This window comes from Limanda limanda, chromosome 9 (assembly GCF_963576545.1).
Source record: "Limanda limanda chromosome 9, fLimLim1.1, whole genome shotgun sequence".
Taxonomy (NCBI): Eukaryota; Metazoa; Chordata; class Actinopteri; order Pleuronectiformes; family Pleuronectidae; genus Limanda; species Limanda limanda.
Window position 1 is genome coordinate 25827043 of NC_083644.1, and position 21158 is coordinate 25848200.

General features: G+C 42.2%; 2 protein-coding genes across 4 annotated transcripts; one reads left to right on the top strand and one right to left on the bottom strand.

Annotated features, from left to right (window-relative positions):
• The first annotated feature begins 4015 nt into the window (after window positions 1–4015).
• LOC133010512 (large ribosomal subunit protein uL18) lies at window positions 4016–9444 on the top strand. Its single transcript, XM_061078099.1, has 8 exons — window positions 4016–4097; window positions 4588–4657; window positions 4756–4871; window positions 5110–5244; window positions 5387–5589; window positions 7662–7839; window positions 9016–9104; window positions 9286–9444. Exons 1-8 carry the CDS (start codon window positions 4095–4097, stop codon window positions 9383–9385), a joined length of 894 nt encoding a protein of 297 aa, XP_060934082.1. The 5' UTR covers window positions 4016–4094; the 3' UTR covers window positions 9386–9444.
• Window positions 9445–10058: 614 nt separating this feature from the next.
• LOC133011061 (divergent protein kinase domain 1A-like) lies at window positions 10059–19986 on the bottom strand. 3 transcript variants are annotated; one of them, XM_061078739.1, is made up of 5 exons: window positions 19933–19986; window positions 11749–11883; window positions 11509–11616; window positions 11239–11415; window positions 10059–10871 (listed from the first exon to the last, which is right to left on the bottom strand). In XM_061078739.1, exons 1-5 carry the CDS (start codon window positions 19984–19986, stop codon window positions 10059–10061), a joined length of 1287 nt encoding a protein of 428 aa, XP_060934722.1. The 3 variants fall into 3 exon arrangements, with proteins under 3 accessions (XP_060934722.1, XP_060934723.1, XP_060934725.1); XM_061078740.1 differs by lacking the exon at window positions 11749–11883; XM_061078742.1 differs by lacking the exon at window positions 11239–11415.
• Between the last annotated feature and the right edge of the window lie 1172 nt (window positions 19987–21158).

The following is a 21158-nucleotide window of genomic DNA, read 5'->3' on the forward strand; positions in this document are numbered from 1 at the left end:
AAGAGTCTCGAGCTTCCTGTTGTGTGTGGTGCTTCATCGGGTCAGTGTCTGATCCTCAGAAAGTCTTACCTGAAGTTCATTGCTGAGAAGAAAAGAAAACACTGTAGTTGGAGTGGAGGTTCAAACCCTATAGGCTCACAAATAACTGCAGCTTCTTCAGTTCAGGTGCCTCGTCTTCATTATAGAACCAGGAAATACCGAAAATCCATTCATGAATACTTCGAAGTAAACCTGTATAATTAAATAAAAACTGAATAAATAGAAAATATGATCTATGATGAAGCTAAACTGACATGTGGCAGTTTAACCTCACATATAAACAACTAACTTTTTTCTAGGCGAGAGACGTAAAAGGAACTCATGGTGAACTAATGTGACGGAGAACGAGACTGCCTTGGATTACATACCGAATTGTCATGAAAGCTGCTCTTCAGGTTTTACATTGGCGCAGTGACGCATATCTTTTGTTGATTGTGAGACACTCCTCCGGTCTTAGAAGTAGCTGAAAAGCAGCTGACGTTATAGCCTTGACCTGGCAACAGTCCATCGAGACTTTGTATCTGACACACACACACGCACGCACGCACACACGTGACTGAAACCATTTGAATGCCAGCCATATTGTGTACTCCCTCATAAAAATAAAAATCCTTGCTTGTCAAATATTATTATTAGTTCCACCAGTGTTTTTACCAAGATGAATAATAAAAAAAGTCAAATTTTTAAATGCATGAAAACGACAGTGAATGTTTATTATAGGTATAGCTATATAGGTATATCACTCAATGTATATATATATATATATATATACGATATAAGTCAAATAACCAAAATACACATTTTTTGCACATGTTTATGTACAATGATCATATTTACAAACGTTTGTTCTTATGCAAAAAACTGATTTTACTTGCTCATGACCCTAACCCTAACCCAATCATCCTGTGCCACTGCACTCTACTTATAACATTCCATACAAACGACTACAGTGAAAAGGTGATAATACTAATACTAATACTCAGCATTTTATTATGAATTTATTTATTCTCGTGTCTACATCATTCTGACCTTCCTACTGCTGTAACAACTGGTTAGTTGTATCTTATCTTACTTTGGGATAATTTATTGAGCGGCTGTGGCTGAGGGGTAGAGTGGTCGTCCTCCAACCTGAAGGTCGGCGGTTCGATTCCCAGGCTGAACCATCTGCATGCCGAAGTGTCCTTGGGCAAGATGCTGAACCCTGAACGGCCCCCCATAGAATAACAAAGTGCTGCAAGTAGATGCACTGTATGAATGTGTGTATGAATGGGTGAATGTGAAACTGTACTGTAAAGCGCTTTGAGTGTTCTTCATCAGACTAGAAAAGCGCTATATAAATACAAATCCATTTACCATTTACTTTAAATTAGCGCCTCTTGACTGAGGCACATTACTTCGCTGGTAAACAAGTGACTCTGCTCCTCTGATGTTTTCGAATCACTCACACGTAGAACTGATCTTTATAAAAACCTTCTGATTTCATATTTTATGTTCCTGGATAAACGGGTCGTCGCTTCTATGAAACCCCGCAAATTAGCTTCTGCCTGTGTGTGTGTCCCTGCTCGTCTCTGCCCCCCCCTCACACAGCAACTGATAATCACAGGGATAATCACTAGTCTTATATTCTCAAACAGTTACTAATCGGTGGATCGCTCCGGTAACTTTACCCCTGGTGTCCTAACTGTGTGCGTCACGTTACGTCTCGTGTTGTGTTGCAGGTTAAAACCTGTCTCATAAACTCTGGAGCGAATCAGACAAACACACAGAAAACGTCAGTCCTGTACTTTTCCTTATAAGTAGTGTGATCAGTGATGGTGTTTCGTGTTGCAGTGTAAAGTGGGCGCAGGTTAGAGGTTATTCAGCAGTGGAAACCCGCTAAAACAATGGACATAGCTTGAAACATGATCATGTTCTGTTCAGTCACTGCCTCGATGCAGAGTCATCCACCTTTATGCAGGTACCCAAACTTTACACATGCGCTGCAACTCCGCCGCTCTGTCCTGTGTGAGTCAACCTAACCTGATGTGGGTGTTACTCTATTTCAGCCAAATGATTGGTTCGCCGAGGAGCTATTCTCATTCTCACTAGCTGTTTGTGTTGTCCGTCAAAATATGGACGGGCTGACTTCTATCGACGTTATGTCGACAAGTCTTACATTTCTATCGAGGAAAAGTTATATTGTGATAATTATCGATATCGTTTTATCGCCCAGCCCTAATTGTAAGCATTTATTAAAAGTTGTAAGAATGTGTTAGTGTTGATATATGTTGCTGTCCCAGGAAGACATGACCTAGGGACACTGAGCAAGTGTGCACAACACCGGGACCCTGTAATTGAAGTAGTTAATTGGAGCATCCATCCCTCATGTTATTATTGAGTTGCTTTGCCTGCTGTTACATGTCAGTGTGTCTTCCATGAACAGGCTTATTGCTAACAACTTAAAATGAATCATTTCTATCTTTGAACTCCTTAGAATATGAGGCATGAGTGGCATTCGGCATTTCTGAGTATATATATATATAGACATATATAGACATATATATATATAAATATATATATATAGGTATATAGATATAGAGATATAGGGATATCTATTGAGATATAGGCAGGTTAATAAGTGCCTTGATTTTTTGTTTTTGCCAAAATGACAAACAATTCTCATTAACACATAATGCACGTCCATCTACCATCTCTACCACTTGTCCTTTTGGTGTCACGGGGGTTAAATCATCTCATCTGACTATGGGCAAGAGGTGGGGTACACCATGGACATGTGTATCACAGAGCCAGCATACAGAGACAAACAAACCTTCACACTCACATTTAAAGACAATTTGGTCTACAATTAATCTAACACCAATCCACATGTATTTGAACTGTAGGAGGAAGCTGGAGAAAATCCCTGTTAATAGGGGGAGAGCATGCAAACTCCTGACAGAAAGTCTGCTGGGATTCAAACCAGGAACTTTTTTGCTGACCAATGCACAACTATGCCCCATGAACACGGAACACTAGTTGAGGACTGATCACCCAGCAGTTGGCTGACTTTGCGAAGTGTGTGTATTGTTGAGGCCAAAACACCCAATTACCCGATGGTATACTACTGACATACTTTGAACAGCAAGGATTTACTTGCGGAAAGCGCTCAACACCTATTGGAACAAGGGACTGTTTTTCACATCACGTCTTTTGTTTTTGTTTCTGAACCTCTGCAAATATTTAAATTACTTTTACCTAAAAGAAATTCAGATTTAAATGTAAAATTTGAGGGAAAACGGAGCACCTGGGCTGTGGGTGATAGGGTGGTGTCACCACTCCCATTGACCCTCGTTACAAAATTCAACAGTTGACGAAAATATCAAAAGATACGTGACAGCACCAATGTTCTGAACGAGAAGACAGTTTGGATGTTTGAAATCCGAGTTTTTGGAGCACAAAGCCCACAAATAAGGACTAGATACAATTTATTTCAGCATTTAACTTTCAGTGTGTACAATTTAGTGACATCTAGTGGTGAAGTTTCATGTTGCAGCTGAAAACCCCTCACCTCAACCTCCCAAACATATGAGAGAACCTGTGGTAGCCTTCAGTTGTCGTTAAAAAAACACAAAAGGTTTTCAGTTCAGTTTGGACTACTGATGGCAGCCTCCATGGAGAGGACCTGCTCATAATGTAAATATAAAGTATTCAAATATAAGAATGTACAGAAAAATATTTGTACAGTTTAGATGATACACACTAGCGAAAACATTACTAGGATTATTTTATATAAAATTGCTGGCAGTAGATCCCCTTCGATTAAATCCCACACACTGGACCTATAACACCTTTGACACTTTGGTCGGGTCAGGTGTGAATCTGGTCAGTCGTCGTCGTGCCTCTCCGCTCCAGGTCGACAGGGGGCAGAGTGGTGAATCCTGTGCGGCATGGCCCCATCCTGTCACATGGTATTTACGGCGCATGCGCTCCCGGCTCTTCCTTTTTCCAGTGCAGCGGAGTCAAGCCCCAGTCTTTGGCTCCGGGCTCCTTACTAAGGAGACGAAAAGACCGCAAAAATGGTTGGTACCTCGTCCCAATATGCGCCTCCATGTGTGCCACAGACCGACCTAGTGTGCGGTGTCGGGTCAGATGTCTGAAAACATGTCGCTGGTGTTCAGATGAAGATAGATTCAGTCTTGCTAACACTCACCCGAGTCCTATTCAACGTGGCCTAATGGCCACCCTCACAAACCCCCCGCTTCCTGTTGTCTATTGACTGCGTTAGTGTTGTTGTTTCCACCAGTGTGTCACCACCGAGTCCCCAGCTTCACCCCCCTCTATTACCAGTATATTCAGCAGGTCCTTAGCCTGCTGGCTCATCGTCAACTCCGGTGTAGCAGCCGTGCTAGCTCCCGCCGCTCACTTCCCATAGCGCAGCTAGCTCATGTTAGCCCGGTCCACCGCTAACTCTGACACTGACAGCTCAACTACTCAACACAGCAGATCTGCCAACCTATCATGGAGTTGTCTTTTGTTCCGCTGTTCTGAAGTCTTTATGTCCTCCCGCAGGGTTTTGTTAAAGTGGTGAAGAACAAGTCCTACTTCAAGAGGTACCAGGTCAAGTTCAGGAGGAGGAGAGGTGAGACAACCTGTGGCAGTCCGCTTCCCCTCAGCATCCAGGCTACTCTTCTTTTTGTTTGTCAGTAACTGAAGTGTGTGTGTGTGTTCTCATTCCAGAGGGAAAGACCGACTTCTTTGCTCGCAAACGCCTGGTCGTTCAAGACAAGAACAAGTACAACACACCCAAGTACAGGATGATTGTCCGCTTCTCAAACAGGGACATCGTCTGCCAGGTGAGCATCTGCCTGGGTTGTCTTTTTAAAAACTCCTAAATCTGCCAACATGTGTGTTTGTATGCAGTTGTCAAAGGTGTCTTGAAGCAGACCATACCTTTTACATAGCATCCCATCTGAGTAGTAATAAGTAATCAATTGAAATTCTACTGTGTAGACCAGTATCGGTCATCAGTGTGTAGTCCATGTCCTGGTACCTCAATGGGTGAACTCATGACTCCTTGTGATTGTGTTGCAGATTGCCTATGCCAAGATTGAGGGTGACATGATCGTGTGTGCTGCTTACTCACATGAGCTGCCAAAATACGGTGTCTCCGTGGGCCTGACAAACTACGCAGCAGCCTACTGCACTGGACTGCTCGCCGCCCGCAGAGTACGTATAACTGTGGCTGCATTTTTTAATGACTCCAGTTCTTGGTGCTAAAGAGCAGAGATTGTTTTTACTTTTTCAAGATAAGTTGTCAGGTAAAGGTTGTAGAAGCTTGTCCACCACATGTCAAATTTTCTCTCCTCAGCTGCTGAACAAATTTGGCCTGGACAAGGTGTACGAGGGCCAGGTGGAGGTGACCGGTGACGAGTTCAACGTGGAGAGCGTTGATGGTCAGCCAGGCGCTTTCACTTGCTACCTGGATGCCGGGCTTGCCAGAACCACCACAGGCAACAAGGTGTTCGGGGCTCTGAAGGGGGCTGTGGACGGAGGCCTGTCCATCCCACACAGGTAACCGTGTGCCCCCCCCCCCCCTCGCCTTCAAAGTGCTCTGCAGAGCAATGCAGGCCATGTGTGAAAATATTTTAATTCCAGTGAGGGAGTCTATTAATATTTCCCACATTTAACATGTTGAATGAAGTGTCAGACGAGTTTAACATTTTCTGACACTGTCCACCTTACCTCAGATCTTTTTTATATAGAACAAAAAATGTCATCCCTTTATAGGAAAACAGATCAAATGATTAACATGATTGTATTCAGGACACCATATTAGCACTTCCACCTCCTTCCTAATATGATGAGAATGTTTTCTCTTTAAAGGACCTTTTCATAATAACCGTTCTTAAATTAGCGTCATGTTTTTAGGTTTTGTTGGCTTTCATTTTCTTAATTGGAACATACAGATTTTAAGTCATATTGTAATGTTTGAACTTAAATAGTGTGGATACCTGTTGCCTGGGCCTACCACAACATTTAACACTGCAGGTGCCTGTAATCAGTAAAATAATCTTAGTTAGATTTTTGTGAAGCATGTGGCTAAATTCTGCTTGGTGGAGAAAAGAATATAGCCATACAACTCAAATACTTGTTCTGGTAATCTGTGGAAGTGGTGACTGCACATCAAGGCTGGTCTGTCTGATACCGGACGTTTCAGTTGGTCAGCCTGCTAGTTTGCATGAAATATCTCAATATGGCTTTTTAAGAAATCGCCTTAAAGAGAAGAAATGAGTGTTGATCAGCAGCATTATACCTCATTCAAAAAACACATGGGTCACATTAACAAAGGACCTGTTTGGATGGGCAAATGTGACATCCAACCCTACTCCTGAGTGGGGGGACAAATGGTTTCTTCGATGCAGATGTGAGCGACTCTTTATGAAACAATCGATTCATGTTTTCAGCTATGTCGCTGCATAATAAACACTGTTGCTTCATAATCAGGACAGACACACAATAAAGTTCTGGCCGTCTTTTCCGTGTCAGTCTCCTGTCGGAGTGTCCTCCCGCTGACCTGCGCTCACTTCACACTTTAACAATAACCACCGACACTAATCAGCACTGCGCACACATGATTTATCTGCTACACACGAGACTCGCACAGCCACTACATCGGTGTAAAAGGGACCGATTCGGATTGATGATCCAACACCATAGAATAATAACTAAATGCATGTGGTTATCAGTTTGTGCGAGAGACAGACAGACATGCATTCAGGTTGCAGAGTACTTCCCGCTGAATGTATTTGTTCTTTTTTTTACCTTCATTGTTTCAAAAGAAGAGATGCTTATCCAGGAACATAACTATGAATTAAGTTTTTATAGAGATCAGCTCTGAGTGTGTGATTAGAAAAGAGTAGAGAAGCACAATCTTGTTGACCAGTGGAGTAAAGCGTATCGATGCTGCCAAGGAGGGCCACCCTGATATAGTGAAGGCTAAAGCCGAGCCCCTATGTCCAAACTGAATAATGTCAAATCAATGTGGAGAGCACTGACCACTGTTACAGACTCACTGTTGTAGTCAGATCTTTTTAAATGTAAATAAAATATCATGCATTTCACACTGTTGTATTGATGGATGCACTTTTGTGAACTGTACACTAGTTGATCCATTCAGCAGCTTCAGTTTTCAGTCACTGCAGTTTCATACCCAGCATTAAAACGTGGAGTGGAGTAGATTGGTGTGCCGACTCGTCAAGTGGTCTCATTCCAATGGTTACTCTTGTATTTTGTTCCTAGTGGATTGCAATTATTTTTGTAGGTTTTATTTGAGAGATGTGAAAACAGCAGCTGAATGACACCATTTCCAAATCCTGACATCTAGTCATGGTTTGGACAGCATTCAAATTAGACAATATTAAATACTCATGGTGTGATCATTCTAGTCTGGTGTGACTGTGGAAACAAGTTAAATGCTGAACCATCAGTGCAATATGTACAACCTATTATGCAGCACTCTCTTCAATACAACTTCAGCTAATGTGACCCAGTAGAGGAGGTTCTGCTATGAGTTTGAATATTTTGATGTTTTAAATTAACCAATTTAAGCATTACCTCATATCTGCACCTTGTTTGTCTTCCAGCACCAAACGCTTCCCTGGATATGATGCAGAGAGCAAGGAGTTCAATGCTGAGGTCCATCGCAAGCACATCATGGGCATCAACGTGTCAGAGTACATGAGCTACCTCATGGAGGAAGACGAGGATGCATACAAGAAGCAATTCTCCCGCTTCATCAAGAATGGAGTCGCCCCTGATTCGGCAAGTCCCCTTTATGCATTATGAAATAAGCTTTTCCCTCTGTTGCATTATACAAATCTGTATGGTGGTCTTGTGTTGGTGTTAATCTCGTCTGGGCCATTTAAAGTGTTTGCGTAATATCCATGCAGCAGCCATCACTCCTGGAGGTATCTCATGTCAGAATCTTTCCCCTTCAGCTACAATGGTACCTCAGGTGCCAAGAGATTTAAACCATCAGAATGGTCAGCAGTGAATCCTCAGGAGAAAGATCCCAGGGCCATGATACACTGATCATATATTTTGATACAGGAAAGGGGATATATTGGCAGAGTTATATTTTGACATTGAGTTAAATGGGTCATAGCACCAGCTCAAGTAATTCCAGTAAATGAAGGAAATTGAGCTTATCAATAACTGCATTGTAATACAGAATCAGGCTAGTTTCTTAGTGCAGATGTGTAGAGATGCAGTTCTGATCATGTCATATCCACTCAACATGGCTTATATTGGCTAGTCATTTAATTGAAATTTCTAGATGCACGTTTTTTTCCACCCAATACCGATAATTACATGCTTGATATGTTAAAATTACAAGTGTTTTTCCCCCTCGGAACCGTTGCACATTACAATCCTACAGTCACTCTCAGAAAGTGTGAAAAACTTCCACAACGGCAGAGCTGTTTCTTTTTCGACATAAACACATCACGCTGGGTAGGACAGGCACAAATGAATGACGTCATGAGCATGACCAGGCGCGCTGTGTTTATCTGACGTTTTATTGGCTATAATTTCAGATTCCAATAAATAAAGAATAATATAAAATTCCCATTATCGGGCCGGTAATATATCGTGCGTCCTTAGAAAAATCTATCATCATTCTTTTAGTAATCGGTGCCTCGTAAATAAAATTGAAGGCAGTGTTTGCCTTTTTAACATTTTTGATGAGATTTTATGAGAAAACGTTTCTTCATTTTTGCATCTGCTGCTTGTAAGAAGCGCCATTAACCCCCCCATACGCTCTGTGAATCCAGCTGGGGTCCCCTGCTCTGCTCACATGTAAAATTTGGGCATAATTGATTTAATGTTTACTTTACACCATTTAAAAAATCTACAAATATCTAATTCAGCTGTAAGAAATAAATTGCACAGAGATGAGATATGAAGTAATATTTGACTGTTGGGTTTTCTATCTTTCAGATTGAGGAAATGTACAAGAAGGCTCATGCTTCCATTCGTGAGAACCCTGTCCATGAAAAGAAGCCTGTCAAAGAAATCAAGAAGAAGAGGTGACATTAAAATCTTAATATGTTAACATAATTTCTGAAGGTTTATTCTGAATAAATTTGTAGCAAGTTTTGGAGGGTGTGGTGTTAATCCAACCTCGAAGCTAGCTCAGTGTTACACCAAACTTGAACAATACCAATTATACAACCGCTAATGGTAAATTCTATGTTTTCTGTAACCTAGGTGGAACCGCGCCAAGCTGTCTCTGGCCCAGAGGAAAGACCGCGTCGCCCAGAAGAAGGCCAGCTTCCTCCGGGCTCAGGAACAAGAGGATGCAGACTGAGGCCCCAGTCTGTAGGGGTCCTACTGCAGGACTTTGTCGAAATAAATTTGTTGAAAAGAGTTGGCTCTCTTGTGTACTTTGTCAAAGTGTACCTATGTATCCTTTGCCTTCATGATCCTCAAGGTATTATGATATAACTAAATTATTCAATAGAACCGTGGCTAATGGACTGATAGAACGGTCATAAAAAGTTTCCGTATGCTTGGGTCATGCAACGAAAAGGCCAATTGGTTCTGCAAAGTCAGGATGACTTCTTGCACTAAAGTTGTCACTTCTACAGAATTTGTTGTGCCTACGGTGCCATGTCTTGGTTATGTGAAAGTGGAACAACCCAGTAAAGATATTGCCTCAATTAAGACTTCACTGAAAAAGCCATTTCAGCAGCCAAGTCAGCACTTACAATTTGTGCACATGATTCTTAGTCAAATTTATTATTGTCAGTCCATATTTTGAAAACCCTCTTTTTTTCATTTTGCTCCAGTGCATCAGTTTTCTTATTACATAATTTAGTGCTAAAGTCACTTTCCATAACAATTACAGAACCAACTCACTCATACATGTAAGTTGAATTATAGAGAACCTTATCTTTACCACAGTGAAAAGATAATTTGTTTTATTAATGCAAGGACAGGAGTCGGTCTTGGTACCCGTACCCGTGTTAAGTGCTTATCTGTTACGAGTCTTTTGTGTGAGAGATTTTCTTCCATAACAGAGTCTTAAGATTGTTCAATATCAGTGAGTGTTCGATTTCCATTTGTTCTGTTGAACCTTTCAGTGCAATGCAGGCATATAGCTGCTTCTCAAGCTCTGCACGCATGTCATATGGCACCCCCCTCAGAACATAGTCCTTTATTGCTTCACAGGCTTTGGCCAGGTTTGGCCTGGTCACCTCTTGTGTACAGCGGTGCTTGGTGAGGTCACACGAAGTGAGGCAGTCAGCCCCGTAGAGACAGTCCTCGTCCACGTTGCACTGCTGTTGCCTAATTGCTTCTTGGAAGATGGCCTCAGGAACAATGTACCCGGCATCAATCACCTTCAGGTCGTGGCGGTCGTTGTAGCCGAAACTGGTGGCGCTCACATCACACATGAGGAAACTGCCAAAGTTGCCGTGGAAAACATCCTCGACCAGTTCCAGCAGTCCGATGGAGATCTTGGCCTTGTGCGGCCAGGAGGGAGTGAACCACTGGTCCATGCTGCGACGCAGACCTGTAGGAATCCACACTTCCATAATCCAGGGTAGACTGATGCCATACATAGGGAAGTGTGGCACCTTCTCCATCACGTACAGGTCTCCGCAGAAACCCAGCAGCTTGGGCATGTGCTCTCTGTCTCGTAGGACTAAAGCTAACAGGAACTCATTGAGCTGAAGCAGAGCCCACGTGGAGCGAGCCTCGGGCAGAGAGATGTGACTGTCCTTGTTGGCATCGGCGACTGACAACACTTGGGTTGTCAAGTCTGCGAGGTTGGCCTGAGCCCCAAGTTTAGCCTGTCAACGCAAAAAAGAAAAGGGCAAATCAAGATTTTTAAATTCAAACTTTGGTGTTTTTGTGTATTTCAGTCAGAAAGTTGAAAAATGTGAACACTATAACCAAAATGTATAGCATTTTTATATTACAAGCATTTAAAAAACTTCATTCGTCTTTACAATAATTGCATTTAAAGGAAGGTATATAGATAAGGGATCAGGTTTTAGAGGCATCCAAATCATTTAAAATGTATTAATCATAAGATTATGTTATACCTATATATTGGCATGTTATTTCCCTTTGTAACTGTTTTTTATTCTGACACCACATGAATGCACAACTAGTGCTAAACTTGACTTTGTATCATTAGGATGGAATGTTCCTAACCTTAAGGTGATCGAGAATCATCTCCCTGAACATTTCCACTGAGGTGCCCTTGGTGGGCTTGTCGAAGGCCGCCGCTTCCTTCCTGGGCTTCATCTCATTCCCTAAATCGTAATGAGGAGCCTCCTCCATCTGGCATTTAATGACTCCCTCCAGGTCTCCCCAGCTCCCTGAGTAAACCTGAAATGAACAAGGCAGGCCAGGGGTCCAGTTAGATAAATAACAATTTGAATGTAGAGGAAAGATAAAAAAACAAAATACAAAAAAACGAACCTGGCTGTTTGGCTTGACAGTGAAACAATTCCCCAGATAAAGTGTGTCCTTCTCACACAGGCTGCTGCAGGCAGAGCCATCAATGACTCCTTTTCTATATTTGTCACACTGAAACACACAATGGGAGAAATCAACAGCCCAACATGAACTGGATTATGACCACATGTACACTGTGAATAAACAGTTTATATATTGGTTTACGATCTGGATGGATCCACCTTGGAAATGGAAGACACTCACTATTGAATTTTTGCAGTCGTGCCCTCGACACAGCTCTGTGTAGGAGGAGTACTTCACATACAGGATCCAGCTGCCCACGAACAGCGTCAGCCAGGAGAAGAACAGGTACCTCATATGCAGGTAGGAGAATCTGGCCTGTGGGAACAGGTTGGAGAATTCAAACAGTGTTAGATGAAATATCTGCTTAAGAGGTCACAATAAATTGTATTACTGATTGTATACATATATTGTAATATGCTCAAGTGCTTTCAGTTAAATTTAATTCTGATTCTTACACAGGTTATTCAAAATATTTTAAGGGACTGATATTTCTGAGTGTGTGCAGATCTGAATAAAACTCCTGATGCACTGAATTTAAATGTGGTTTCATGAGACAGTTGGGCTTTGGCGCAGGTATGTGCCATCGTTGTGCCCTATTTCCCTCTTCACACAACATTCTTTTCCCACCACAAAATTATTTTTCTTCCACCTAAGCCAGCGTGTTTTACTCCGTGACCACCTGAGAGACATGATCACCACCCAACTGCAGAACTTCAGAAAATCAGGAGGCAAAAATCAAGTCAGACTTAAAAAAAAAGTATCTTCCAATTCAAATCCAATAGAGTTGAAGTAAATGGTGACCACTTCTTCAAACATAACAAAACAACAGAAAAACCCCACAACATGCCTCCATACTGTTACTGTGGTGTCATCCAAGTGTCCGTAAGCCCCCGACATTCACATTTTTCTTTACGTTTGAAGAAGTGGTCACTGTTTGTATTGGATTTGGCTGCAACACTGTTCAACCCTGAGGCTCCTAAAGAGTTTTGTGGACAAAAACACTTCACCCACCCCTCCATCGACATTTTGGTGACTAGCTAATGAACTAATTTTCATTTTGGGATAAACTATCCCGTCAACATTACTGATTTCTTCAGAGTTTCACACGCTGTAGAACTTCAGGCGACAGGAATTATAGACTTTGAGCCATTAAGAGTTTCAGAGGTGTGTCTCACTATTGTCCCTGCTTGAACCAGCTGTATCGAAGCAGTTTCACTACGGCAACCATTAACTGCAGTCTGAGCACATTCGACTGATTCAGATCAGCTGACTACACTGCACATGCACACACATAAGCACACAGTGAAACAGACACATTTACAGAGACGCACAAAGACATACACTCACATAAGCGCACAGACAACTTGTTATTGCCACAACAGCCCAGAGCACTAGTTGTCCCTTAATCACTGCAGTTCAGTTCCAGTTTAGCCTCCATGGAAGAAACTTTCAACCACAGTCTTATTAAACCTCTTGATATCCGTTCTCACATTCTTCTAGATACATTCTTTAAATTTAATACATTTTAAACAGAGTCCAATCTCTAATGGTGATCGAAATCCTAGAAATGGAACTTATGCCTGATAATAATTCTGCCTCTCATGTTGATCTCACTTAAATGAATGGTTGATCCAGGCGTGACACCTTGTTACTTAGATAAATGAGAGGATGATAGTCATCTTTGTTGTCCTGAGGCCTTATTTTCAGTTCTTTCTGTTGTGTGAAGAGCACACAATGTGAACTTACTATGGAAACTTCTGTGGAGAACAGTTATTTTTGTATAAACCTGAAGTCATTTAATCAATAAAAAAATTACACTTGATCACTCTCCCCATGCAGACCAATGACTAAATGGATTGCCAAAGGCAAGGCATGGGCCTGCATAAGTCTCCCTTTCCAACCAAGGTGAGCCTTTTTCTAGGGCTGGTTTGGAGTTGGTTCAACTTGTGAACCATATAAGCTTTGATATGGGCCACTATGGGTCACTGTATGCGTCTCTCTACACGTCTCAGCAACACTAGCATCACATCAACGATGGCGGACTACAGCAAGAACAAGGAGACAGTTTGTCTCCTCAATGCACCACTGCTTCTTCACTTTGGCATCTTGTTGGTCACAATAATCCCATCATCAGTCCCTGAGTAAGCAAATCTCTCTCCAGGACCAGCAAAGTGTTGGTGCCAGCGTCCAGCCAGATTTCTGGCCAAGAGCCAGAAACGGTTTGAGATTAGGCACTGGGCCCAAACCGGGCCCTTGAACTGCCTTGGTAGAATAGAGGTATGATATCAGGGATCGCCATACTGAGTGTAAACCTACATTGGAAAGGAAGATTAGGAGGAAGAAGAGAAGGAAGAGAAGGAAGAATAAATTAAGTCCTCAATGGTGGACAGTAGCTATATTAGCTGGGATTGGAGGACTTGAGTTTGACTGCAGAGCTGTTCTCTGAAGATGGTTGAAATTTGGTGCGTTTTTTTGTGTCCCAAATTGCCCAACTTAATGTGAGTACCGTACCAGTCCTCATTGAGCATGCAGTCCAGAGTTCTGTGCTTCACTATGCTTCTACCTCACCAATAAACTATACTATATCTTCTACGTTACCTGGGCAACAGTCCTTGCGGGGTATCTCGTTGCTATTTTTGTGTGCGGGTGAGACTGGGTAAATGAGATGCAAATTGATATCCAACAGTGCTAAAAAATGTACATTGTCATTATTTTGGGCTCTTTCGGTACAGCAGAAGAACCTGGGAGCACAACATTGGCCTATAATTAATGTGTTAGAAAACAGCTCTTTTTGAACCTCCAGTAGACATGAATTAAAATTGGCACTTGGAGTCCTGTGATCAGCCACCAAACAGCTTTGCTGGCAGTAAAAACCAAAACAATGAGGCAAAAGATGCTTCAGAGAATTGAAGGTGACTGTGGAGTGGTAATAAACTCAAGGTTCCTCACTATGATATTAATTAGTGCTACTTTTAAGGCCAATCACACATTCATCTCTGTTGTTTATTAGGAAACAGTGAGTGTAAATTTAATATAAACTAGGGCTACGTTGTAGCACTTGCGGGCCCCAGCACCTGCACGATGAAGCCTGTTGCAGTCGGGGGAGAGAGCGGTCGATGAACAAGTGCATGTCTCCGCGTTGGATGCGTTTTCCTCTCTGTGGCAAGGATAAAAGCTTCACTTCCTGTAGCCACCAGGGGGCGCTGTGATTTAAAGTCATGATTTCTGTGTAGATGTCATCAGGCTGGGACTCTAGTCTTACATGTCTAGATTGGACTCAATTGGACAATAAACGCTTCTCTTCCTGTAGCCACCAGGGGGCGCTGTGATTTAAAGTCATGATTTCTGTGTAGCTGTCATCAGGCTGGGACTCTAGTCTTACATGTCTAGTTTGGACTCAATTGGACAATAAACGCTTCTCTTCCTGTAGCCACCAGGGGGCGCTGTGATTTAAAGTCATGATTTATGTGTAGATGTCATCAGGCTGGGACTCTAGTCTTACATGTCTAGTTTGGACTCAATTGGACAATAAACGCTTCACTTCCTGTAGCCACCAGGGGGCGCTGTGATTTAAAGTCATGATTTCTGTGTAGATGTCATCAGGCTGGGACTCTAGTCTTACATGTCCAGTTTGGACTCAATTGGACAATATATGTTCGAGATACAGAACCTCGTGTTTTGATGGCGTTTAATCAAACTGGGACGCCACGGTCACACGGCCTTAAAACCATATGAATATCTTGAGGGGGGGGGCTGGTGATACACACATGCAGTTTGAGTGAGATAGAACCATGAACACTGAAGTAACAGCTTTTCGTGTTTCACGGCGAGTTGATGAACTTTGACGCAACGCCACGGTCACACGGTGTGACGAAAAAACAATCCCTAAATCATTTTTTATCTCCATCTTGTTGTGATGACACTCATCTGAATTTAAAGTTGATCTGATGAAAGCCCTGGGACAAGTATGTCAAAGTAAAAATGTGGAATATGGTCAAAATGGCCACTGAATCCAAAATGGCGGGCTTCCTGTTTGGCCTAACATATCGATCCAAGAGACTTATTTGTTTGTAATGAAAAGACACATGCCATACTCAATTTTTGTACATGTCGGCCAATCGTAGTGCCGGGGCTGCCCTTTAGGGGGCGCTAGTCAGTTTTTTTGCCACGCCCATTTCTTAAAACCATATGAATATCTTCAGGGGGGGGATGTTAACACACACATGTAGTTTGAGTGAGACGGAACCATGAACACGGAAGTTACAGCAATTTCGTGTTTCACGGCGAGTTGATGAACTTTGATGCCTCGCCATTAATACTGTGTTTGACGAAAAGTCACAGTAATCTTACATCTTCATTATCAATGTCTTGAGACCCATTTGATAGAGTTTGACATGGTTGAGGTCAGTGGATGAGGAGGAATAAATCCAAGTGTAAGACATGCAAAAAACAAGACATTTCCTGTTGCCACCAGGGGGCACTGTGATTTAAAGTCATGATTTCTGTGTAGATGTCTTCAGGCCGGGACTCTTGTCTTATGTGTCTAGTTTGGACCCGATTGGATCGTGTTTGTCCGAGATACAGAACCTCGTGTTTTGATGGCGTTTAATCAAACTTTGATGCCACGCCACGGTCACACGGTGTGACGAAAAGTTGATTTTTTAAGTCAGTTTTTTTCTCCATCTTGTTGTGATGACACTCATCTGAATTTGAAGTTGATTTGATGAAAGCCCTGGGACAAGTACATTAAAGTAAAAATCGCCAAAATCGCCAAAATGGCCACTAAATCCAAAATGGCGGGCTTCCTGTTGCGTTTTTCATAATGCCCTAGGGGCGGCTTTCCAGGGGGCGCTGTGGAGCCATTTTGCCACGCCCCGTTCAAATTACTCCAGTATAGTAAAATATCCGTAGGTCTTGAATTTCCTGCAAAGTTTCATAACTTTTTGAGCATGTCTAGACCCTGAAAAACTCCCCCAAAGGGAAATAATAATAAGAAAAATCCTTACAGTCTCAATAGGGCCTCTCACCATTCGGTGCCCGGGCCCTAATTAGTTTCAAACTGAGTTGTATCATAGACTTTTAAATAGATGCTCTGTAATTAAAAGAAAATGCAGTTTGTATTGGAACAGTGAAACAGGCTCCAGACTCATTACCTGGTCTTTGAATTTTCTTTCTAATTACCCAGTCGATAAATACAGTCTACTTAGATGCATAATGGCATTACTCCAATTTGAGAACATTAGTGAAAAGTACTTTTTAGCAGCCCTACTTTCCTGTCTATTAATGATTCTTGCACTCAGTGCTTGACATTGATGGACTCCCCCTGCCTCCAACCTCTGGCACTTTCAGTTCCAATTTTCTTTATTGGCTTAAGTGTCTTCATCTCTCCCCCTCTTTCTTTTTTCCTTTCTGCATTACTCTCTTGCTACAACTTCCTCTTGGATCTTTTTGACCAAACAGTCCAATAGAAAATAACTTGATGGAGACTGGAGAAGATGGGAGTTTATTATTATTATCAGTGTTGAAAGGGAGATGTGTATTTTATCATTTGTCATCAGTATCCAAAAGGATATGCCATCAATAGTCTGAATTTGACAGCAGCGTTAGTGCAGTAATCATGCTTTTAGCGATCCTTGATGTTGCACTCTAATCATATTTGCCTCTTCACAGTGGAGTTTATGTGCTTTTAAGTCAGTATTGTGAAAATGCCTCGATCACACAAGATTAATTTCTAAATCCGTATATGGAAGTCAGACCAACAACCAGAGGGAGTGTCTGACATGATGAATGCCACTCTGATTCACGTGATAATTATCTGTGTTTCTCACTATGAGTGACATCTTTCTCATTATACAGAATCATATGATCTACTGATAATGTCAACAATGGTAATTAGCGCGTATTTCAATTTGACCACTTTCAATCATCCTGAAACTGGAGAGGGCTTTGAAATATCATTGAAAAAAATGGAATTAAATTATATCCAAGAAAATATATTTAAACAGTACAGGTAAAGTAAATGGAGAGCTCTTTAATGTCCTAACGACCATAACAAGCCACACAATCGTACTATCGTACACAAGGGACACACTGTGTTGCAGTCATCTCAAGATGTTTTTAATGTCTCTCTGACTGCTAATTGTACAGTAAATCAAAAGATGTTTACATTGCAGCATCTCCAAACCAATCATCTTACAAACACCCCACAAAAAATGGAACATGATTCTATTAAGAGCGACATATATGAACATGATTTCCGCTGCTTTATTTGCTGATTGGTTTACTTACAAATCTGACCGTACAGGCCAGCAGCACGTTTAACAGCAGTGACCACAGGAGTAAGAGCTCCACCTACCTCACATTGATTTTGCATAGGTGAAATGCATCAACAGCAAAAGCATCATGGCAATAACAGTCTGCGTGGAGACAAATTTATGATAGGCCTTCTTCTGGTCGATAGATTGTGGCTTTTACTTCAACCCTGTGCAGTGCATTTCTATCTCTGGGATTACGTATTGACCCTGTGTGGGGGGAAAGAGATACACAAACATGGCTAATGAGGTGATATTGATTGTGGCTTCTGTGACAGCTATTAATTAGACACTGAATGGGAGCTGTGGCCATATGCTGAGGTGGATGGAAAGAAATGTCTGTCTTCATCCAGTTAGATTTACTCTACACCCACATGCCTGTTAATCCTATTGAAGCTCTGAAGTTCTGTGACATAATATACAGAGATATGAGAAAACCGTGTAGAGCGACAGAGCGTCACCTGATGTTGAAATACACAGGCAGAAAGGAGATCAAGATCTGCACATTACGGTTCTGACACTTTTTTTTTTCTGCAGCTGGCACACCATTCATCCATTATGTATGATTATAAAGCTATATCCCTCAGAGGTTGCCGGTTAATGGGTTGCCAAGCAGAGCTGAGGAAGACATGAAAACAGGAACAACAGATGGAGGGGGCTGTGGGAGTGAAAAGCAGAAGCTTATGGAGTGTTTGCTTGACATCTTTTACAAAAATAAAGAAAAAACATAGAGAGGGATCCAGGTAAAATGTGGATCAGCAGCTCATCATTGCGTCGCCACTTGTCACAGACTCTCTGAACAGGATACCACACTGTCACTGACTCATCTCGGTGCAGACAGTACGCACCCCCCCCCCTCCCCCTCTCCATCAACAAAAACACATTCAAAGCACATATTTTTCCACACTGACTCAGTGCTGCGACATTAGCACATGCGAACATTGCATTTATCAACCGATGCTGTAAATCAAAGTCTAACATTGCAGACAGAGGGTCCACACACACAATGAACTCAAGCGTGTGTTACCTTTGAACTGTTTGAACCATCTCTGCTGCAGCAACACATAAGAGACACAATCCTTTTTTATTGTTTTTTTTGTCACCTAAACTGAGCTTGATCCAGCAAATTTGTATTTGATCGTGAAATATACAGTTTCGGTGTTCCTGCAGAAAAACAGCTTCTCTACAGGGATCTCTGACAGACACTTCTTATGTTGCCACTGCCGGCTGAGGTGGCCTAGAAAACTGAGCGAAGCTGGTGGCCGTCTCTTGAGACCGTGTGTCTGCATCTCTAATCTTTTCACTTCAGTTGACAGTTTTTGTCTCTTACATGCAGCTGGGCAGGAACAGGAAGTGTACAGCACCAGCTGCTATGAGTCTGTGCTGGAGCTCAAAGTCTGAAATATGCAGCCAAAGAAATAAGATACTGGAGGGTGGATTCTCCTTTACCACCTCAATCAACCAGGGAATGACCTTTTATTAAGAATGTCTAGTGTGGTTCCTGAGGACTCCACATGTCCTTTCGGGACTTCCCCATGCAGCCAGGTGTAATTTTACTTATGAAGAAGGCCGCTGTGGACTTCACCTAATTTCACTATTGACATAATTGCCTTTACCAGCTTCAGAGAGGAGGATGGCCAGTAGGGCAGCTTCACATCCAACACATGGCAGGACATGACACGTTGGGTAACTGGTGGAGAAACTCTGCTCTGTGGTGACTTAGAAACAGCATCAGCACCAAGCTTCGGTTATATAATTAAGGTTGGTGATGGTTTGCAGCCTCAGAACCAGCATCTCTCGATTATATGAGTGTACCACCGGGATGCAACACGGAAGTGGTTGCTACAGCAACGGGAATCAGGAAGATGGTCGATTCCCGTCGAGCATCAAGTGACTTTATGATTCGGTCTGTGCAACCTCCATAATTTATAACACATGCATGTGCAATAAATATGAAGGTCAGATGATAATAGCATGAATGAGACAGTGTTCAGTCGCACATGCAGGTTCTAAACTGAGAGGGTTGGTGGAGTGGGCTCTCCCAGTGGTTTACCTGGATGTACAGAGGCTTTCTGACGAACCCCCACGGAAACAGACCCCTTGCCATGGCCGACGCAAACCATCTCACGGCAGCTGCAGGAGGAATCAGTCACTTCTCCCTCACACGGAGTCAGGGAACGTCCGTCGCTCCGACCCCGCTACATTCCCGAAGATGAAACACCAGTGATTGCGTCTGCGGCTCCGCGGATGTGCGCTCCAATGCTGCGGCGAGGCTGCACACTGAGCTGCGCCTCCGACTGCAGCGAAGTCAGACTCATGTTGGCCATGCTCGCCTCTGAGCCGGGTGGACCAATAGCAGAGAGATCAGTGGTTACATATTCTGACATAGTATTTCTGTTCTATTCTAGTTTTAATAATAAAATGCTGTTAAAAAAGCAAGATTTTATTATGGAAGTATTTCTCCCTGCAATTGCCACTTAGAAGGAACACAGATTGTTATTCTTAAAATTACATTAATTCAAATGTTGTCAATTTCAGATAAACCTACTGTGTAGAGATCTCCCGCTCGGCATCAAACATCAGACATACAAAGTTCATGTTTAGGTTTGTATTGTTTATTTAACACCTTGACCTTTTTTTTATTTGACAGGGTTTAGCATCCATATCAAACGCACTGAGACTTCTCAGGAAGCAGACGTTATGCATGTAGAACATCCTATTCTTTATATAATTAAATACTATTTCATGTCATAATTACTTTTCATAGTTATATATAATATAAATAACATAAATCTGAAATGATTGTTTTGTCTATAATTTGGGACTATTTCAAAATCCGTACCCTCTGTGAAAAGGCTTCTGTCCATGTCCTGCTTGCAACTTACAGATGGGATGTCTGAATACCGAAGATTGCATCTTAGGGAAAATGCACCAATAAAATGTTAGTTGGCAGTTATGAAGCACATTAGCATGTGGCACACATGCATCATCATCCATAAAAACAGAGAGTGCTGCCTGCCAAGTGTGAAGAATACAATAGAGACATTTCTACAGTTGCATATGGCACATTTAATTGCATAATTTATCTATGCAGCACAACATAGCTGTGATAGCTGCACTGCTGTTGAGAGGAACTAACTAAACAAAGCTGCAATACATGTCTGGAATATTGTATTCACTATAGGAGAAATGCCTGGCTTTTGGAGGGGTAGAGGACTATAACTGCATGCAGATAAGGTATTTCCTGCAATTATTGCATGCTGATTACCTTGAGGCACT

What these genes read in the sequence shown, in the direction of transcription:
- LOC133010512 (XM_061078099.1), top strand. An exon ending in ACAGGGACATCGTCTGCCAG is followed by an intron (nt 4,872 to 5,109) that starts GTGAGCATCTGC and finishes ATTGTGTTGCAG; the next exon opens with ATTGCCTATGCCAAGATTGA. An exon ending in AAAGAAATCAAGAAGAAGAG is followed by an intron (nt 9,105 to 9,285) that starts GTGACATTAAAA and finishes TCTGTAACCTAG; the next exon opens with GTGGAACCGCGCCAAGCTGT.
- LOC133011061 (XM_061078739.1), bottom strand. Translation starts at nt 19,986, where the DNA reads ATGGCAAGGGGTCTGTTTCCGTGGGGGTTCGTCAGAAAGCCTCTGTAC. An exon ending in GAAAGCCTCTGTACATCCAG is followed by an intron (nt 11,884 to 19,932) that starts GTAAACCACTGG and finishes CTGTTCCCACAG; the next exon opens with GCCAGATTCTCCTACCTGCA. An exon ending in ACGACTGCAAAAATTCAATA is followed by an intron (nt 11,617 to 11,748) that starts GTGAGTGTCTTC and finishes TGTGTGTTTCAG; the next exon opens with TGTGACAAATATAGAAAAGG.